The sequence below is a fragment of the Miniopterus natalensis genome, chromosome 1 (genome assembly GCF_054644295.1).
Source record: "Miniopterus natalensis isolate mMinNat1 chromosome 1, mMinNat1.hap1, whole genome shotgun sequence".
Classification (NCBI taxonomy): domain Eukaryota; kingdom Metazoa; phylum Chordata; class Mammalia; order Chiroptera; family Miniopteridae; genus Miniopterus; species Miniopterus natalensis.
Window position 1 is genome coordinate 178019852 of NC_142081.1, and position 6000 is coordinate 178025851.

A 6000-nucleotide genomic window follows, 5' to 3' on the forward strand; every position below is an offset into this window, starting at 1 on the left:
ATTTCTGCATATTTTAATAGATTGAAAAGGAAAGTTGCGGGTTATATTTAAATAGTGTTCCCTGTCATTGGATCTTGACACATTTTAACCTACCTGTTAAAATGCAAGTTATAAATAGCTCCTCTTTCAAAGGTGTTCATTATACCTCATTGGCTCTTGTTATAGAAAATGCAAATGTAATTTGAAAAGTGCCCGTTCTGAGTGTGAGCAATTACTTGTGCTCTTCAATACCTGGTTCATTGTCAGAACATAGCCACTTGGTTAAAAAGCACGTCTGCCTTTGAAATGGAGATCACCTCGGCTTCTGGCTGGCTGGCTAAGTGGGTAATGAGAAAATATTTCGCTTTTCCAGGGAAGCAAGCAGCTGTTGAACAACTATCCTGTCTACATAACGAGCAAGCAGTGGGACGAGGCTGTAAATTCTTCAAAGAAAGATGGAAGACGTCTCCTTCGATACCTCATCAGATTTGTTTTCACAACCGATGAGCTTAAGTACTCATGCGGCCTTGGGAAAAGGAAAAGGTCAGTGCAGTCAGGAGAAACAGGTCCCGAAAGACGCCCTCTGGATCCAGTTAAAGTAACATGCCTCCGAGGTACTGCATCCTTCCGCTCAGTGTCGCCATCTGTGATCTCATTTCACCACATTGGCTGTGGCTCCCGTGCAAGTGTTCAGCCTTGACTGTTTTTTGGTTTTTTTCCCACTGAGACCTTATAGGCTTCATGTGGCCCATCTACTTGGTATCGAGAAGTTCTTTTGAAAAATCCTCGCTTGCTTTGGCCTTGCTGTTCTGAGTGGCACATAGCATTACATAGCACCTCATGTTTCACGCTTTAAATTCAGACTTTCTTTGCTGCCAGGGAAGGCCACCTCCAGCAAAACTGGAGCATCGGAAAATGCACAGAGGAAGGGAAGACGTGGCTTTTTTTTTAAATTAATAAAATGATAAAGCCCGTTTTCATTTGCAGCTTGTGGCCCACCTCCTCCCCCATCCCATCTAGCTTCCTTCTCAAGAATACTTGCCCCCAGTACCTTAAATTTATTTAGAATTCATTTTCCTCAGTGCCTAAAGTACTACTTGCCCAAACTTTATTGTATTAAATTCAAAAAAAGTTTCTGTATTAAAAATACTGCTTAGGTAATACCATTTCACCAATATTAATAACTGGTTACTTTGCAGCTGATCCCCACTTGGTAGGCGAGGCAAGGGGTGAGGAGGAAGAATCGGGAGATGCTCAGTTCATTCAGCAGGTTGAAATAAACAGATTAGACAACTAGGAACATTATAGAGCCAACAAAAACACCGTTCACACCTGTAAAATTTCATATCAGAGAGCTCAACTATTCATCTGTATAGTTAGTTCAATAGTAATTTTGTTGGTTGGAAAGATTTAATAGTGATTTATTCTGGACATGGATCGAAACGTTTCCTGGCAGGGAAGTCACAGGGAAAAACCTGGTCACTGATCAGGTCTCAGTTATCACACAGGACACTCACTCCTACACTTCCTGCTGGGATGCCCACAGTGATTGTTAGTGTGTCCAAATGCATATGTAGTATCTGTTAGCCGAGGTTCCCCATGCCTCCCCTGACCTTCTGATCCAGCTGGTCTGGGGCAGGGGTAGGGATGCATGCATGGCTGTGCCTCAGGACCACCCCCGGTGATCCTGCCACTGGCCCTTCAGAAAACCACTGGAATGAGAACACCAGTCTTAACTAGGCACAGGTGCTCCAGAGCACCCCCTGTTGGCCAGTCTGGAAATTCCACTTGCTCAGAATGGGTGTGATGGAAATTTTCAGGGTCTTTCTGAGCAGATTAGCCATGGTGTTCTTTAGTTTTCAGCATCATCAGATCTGACGCAGTTACTCACCAAGAGTGCCAGAGGCAGTGGCAGGCTCAGGGCTCCCAGAACATACTCTAATGTGTGCTCCAGAAGCTGCCCTGGGCTCTAAGGGCCTCAGGATAAGGGGCCTCACAGTGGTATCCCTTTCCAGAAATCCTTGTTAAACACTTTACATTTTAACTAGCAAGTTGGTGAAACTGAGGGATTAGCATACATCCCAAAGCCCCAGTACCGCTGCCCTGATGGCACTACCACACCTACCCGATACTAACGCAGTCAGGCTACCTGACCAGAGCTGCCTTCTCCAGCCCACGCCTCACTTGGGGACATGACCCGCAGGCCTCCACTGGAGAATGCATAGGCATGAAATGGTGACCACCTGTGTCCGGGGCAACTGGTTAGAGCATTTATATGTCTGTCCCAAAGGCTGCAATCCTGGGGCCTTCCTGCGACCTAGGTGGGAATCCCTCCCTAAAGGTGTAGGCCTGGTGACTCCCAGGGTGGGTGTTCTTGATTTAGTGAGCAAGATTACAACGGCCGAGGAAGCCTCAGACTGTGGGACACTTTTAGTGATGGAGAGCAGGGTGCTCAGGGAACAGAACCAAATCCTGGGGGACCTCCTCATGAAGGGGTTACGATCCTAGAGGGAAGAAGACCTGTGAAGATGCTTCATGTTGTCTAAGAGAATGAGCTCCGCCTTTAGCTTTTAATAGTCTCTCACCGTATCAGGGAAAGTCTTGTCACAGTAGTAGGTGCGGAGGCGGTAGGAGTGTCACAGCAGCGCGTTCTCCTGGAGCCCAGGCTGGCAGCGCCCTCACCCATTAGCCTTTATTTCCCCTCGGTGATACGTTGAGTCTTTCATTCCCTCTCGTTGATATGAGAGCAGGGGATCTGGACAGTGAGAGGGAAATTACAACAGCTATTGAATGCTTACTGAATACAGTAGGGACTTGAGGACAGAAGAATAGAAAACAGTCCCTGGCTTCTGGAGCTAATAAAAAGTCTGGCTGGAGATGATGGGAAGAGTTGTGAATAGCTGTGAACGCAAGTGAAATAATGGGAAGTGTAAATATTTAAGCCCCCGAGGTCCCAGAATACCTCCTTGCTCTCTGCCCAGCACTGTAACAACTGTGACCTAGGTCTGAGAATTAACCTTCAGTGTTTCCCAGGATAAGCCATCAGGTTCACAGCAGTTTTGCAGAGAGGAGCTGAATAAAGTGTTTTCCCAAGGAAGATTGCCAGGGCTGGGACTGGGTAAGACAAGCGAGTCTCTCACCTCAGAGTCAAAGGGATGCCAGCAACCTCAGTGGTGCCCCCGCTCCTCGAAGCTGGACTCTGCTGAGGTGGGCACAGTTGAGGAGGGCGTGCGAAGCATTAGCTTCTCCCATGGGCAGATAGAGTGTGGATTTGACAAAGACATTTCAGACGAGTCCAGTCGCACAATTAGAACTATCATCTTGTAGAGGGAGCACTGCTGGGGAGGAAGCAGTGTGTAAACAGCAGTCAGCTGGGCAAAAACAAACACAGTTTGACTTAGAACTTTTCCCAGAATGTTCACTTCATTTTACAACTGTTCATGTTAAAAATAGCTACGTAGGAATGATGCATGTGCCCTCCCCCCCTTGAGGAAACAGGAAGAGTTCATTTAGGCTCATCCAAAGGAGGCCAAGTTTGTTTCATTGGAGTCTTAGCTACTTTTTATGTAGGGTGTCCAAAAAAAATGTATACACACTTTGAATAATTATAAAGGCAGTGTTTGTACTTCAACTGGGTTTTCAAACTCCCAGTAGCATTTTAGGATGACTTTCCTTTGTTAAAAGTTTAGTCTGGCTGAGAAAAGAAAGAAATGGCAGTTGAGCTGTCAGCTCTTAAAGTGTGTGTACATGTTTTTGGGTCACCCTGTATGTTTGCTCTTCCAGGCATGCTCATTGCTTTCTGGTGAAATTAAATATTTAGAGGAAATCACATTTTTAAAATATTTGTCAGTGCATATGTAGGCACCACAATTAGAGAAATAAGTATAGCCTATAGTATAACATTTTAAGAATGTGCAAGCCTCTCCTGAACTAGAGTTTAGGCAATTTCTCACTAAATGTGAGATTTTGTTACTTGAATCTATAGATCAGTAGCTGGTTTAAGAATACCATGCGAACATATTTGCTATGCTTCTGGAGGTAGCTAACATCCTAAAAATGCGGGTTTTGACAAAGTAACTCTCTAACTTGCCAATCAAGTTTACCTTTGATTCCAATGGCAAATGTTCCTTAGAAGGATCGCCCTCTCACTTACATGACTTTTACCTTGAGCATGAGTAGGAATTATGTATGGAATAAGTTGGGTGTAGTGAGTGACATCATCATGGCATTGCATTGGAGTTCTCATAAAGCTTTTCAAATTAAGAGCTTCTGTTAAAGTGTAAGCAGTCTCTTCTACCATCTTCTGCAAAAAACCAGCTGTTTTTTTCTCTCTTTTTATTGTTGTGTATGTTCCCACAGAATTCATTAGGATGCACTGTACCTCCAACCCCGACTGGTGGATGCCCTCGGAGGAGCAAATAAACAAAGTGTTCAGTGATGCTGTGGGTCACGCCCGGCAGGGGCGCGCGGTGGGAACTTTCCTGCACAATGGAGGCTCGTTTTACGAAGGGATTGATCACCAGGCTTCCCAGGATGACGTCTTCAGTAAGAATTCCCAGGATGGGTCTGGGGATTAGGGGACAAAACCTTTCCATTGCAGCAGCCGGTCCTCTCCAGAGTCACCATTGTGAATGTCCTGTTCCCATCACTTAGAGCCCACAGCATGGCATCTGTCAGACTGTGAATCCTCAATCTTAACTCTTGACCTGCCACAGTTCCCAGATTGAAATCCATTTTAGGGTTGTTGGGGAAGTCTGTGGAGCCTACCACAGATTTTCAGAATATTGTATTATAAAAAGAAAAAACTACAATTGACTGTAAAATATTACTAGCTAGATAGATGGTGAGGGTGGAAAAAAAAAGGTTAATTCCTGGTCACCCGTCTGAAATCTTCAAGTAAACTCTGCTACCCGAGCAGAGCTGGTCCCCATGGAAGGGGCTGTGTTCCTGCCTGTAGGAAGGTGGAGACATGGAGTTGTTTAAAGGGACAGGAATGAGCACTCTCTTATTTTAATTCAAATAAGTCGTCTTTATGTTTTCCAAAAACTTGAATTCATACTTCTCAGCAAAGACATCAGATAGGTGATACCGTACACTGTGTCTACATTGACAGAGCCTATTGTTAAATAGAAACCAGAGAACAGAGGCCACCTCTAGACAATGATTAATTGGAAGTCAGCTGTTTTTCTGTTACTCTTTCCAAAAAACTCCTAACGTGTTGATCAGGAAGGCACTAGGTGATCTCTGCAGTTTACAAACAGTAATAGTTTTCATTATGTCAGTCAAGAAACACCCAAAGATCCGAGCCCATTTTTAAATGCTTGATTTTGTAGGTCCATAGGTCCACAGTTCCCATAACCTGAAGTCAGGCTTTGTTGTCACAATGCCACAGTGGTGGGTTAAACAATGAAAATTTCAGTGAGTCAGTCGTTTGGTGCACTGAAGACCAAACAAGCGGTGTGACTGATGGTGTTACTGAGTTGACCAGATGTTCTGGAATTGCATAGACACGGCTGTAAGGCCATTCTGACAACTATGCAATGGGCTTGTCTGTAATTTCTCTGAAATTTGAGGGTTTTCCTGTGCTCAGCTGATCTTTAGAATTTGCATAAAACTTCTGTTTCTCGTCATCACTGATGAAAATGTTTCTTCCCAACTGTGTGTGTCTGTTTACCCCAACATTCCCCTGATTAACACCCACCTTCCCCAGGTTAATTTGTTGAGTTCCATGTGTGAAATTAGTAGTGTCTTTGGAACGATTTCTTACCCACAGATGCTATAGAGATGCTGGAATCTATTTCTGAGGGCTTTGAGTTTGGACGTCAGGGGAGGCTTCCTTTATCAGACGAATGCAGGTGCCACATCCTTTGTAAGCCAAGGGCCGAATGGGCAGCATTTGTTGAAGGCTGTTAATGTCACCTACAGGCATGACTAAGTATTTTGAAAATTGGTTGGAAATTCATTTAAAGTTTATGAGCATCCATTTATAAAGCAGGGTGTTTTTTTTGCCATTTTTTGTCA

General features: G+C 44.4%; 1 protein-coding gene across 1 annotated transcript in view; it reads left to right on the forward strand.

Annotated features, from left to right (window-relative positions):
* BEND4 (BEN domain containing 4) overlaps window positions 1-4597 on the forward strand; it is a 31332-nt gene extending 26735 nt beyond the window's left edge. The window contains exons 4-5 of the mRNA XM_087816882.1: window positions 353-593; window positions 4339-4597. Coding sequence (XP_087673008.1) covers window positions 353-593; window positions 4339-4556 — 459 coding nt within the window. The 3' untranslated portion in view covers window positions 4557-4597. The remainder of the gene's footprint in view (window positions 1-352; window positions 594-4338) is intronic.
* Window positions 4598-6000: the final 1403 nt, after the last annotated feature.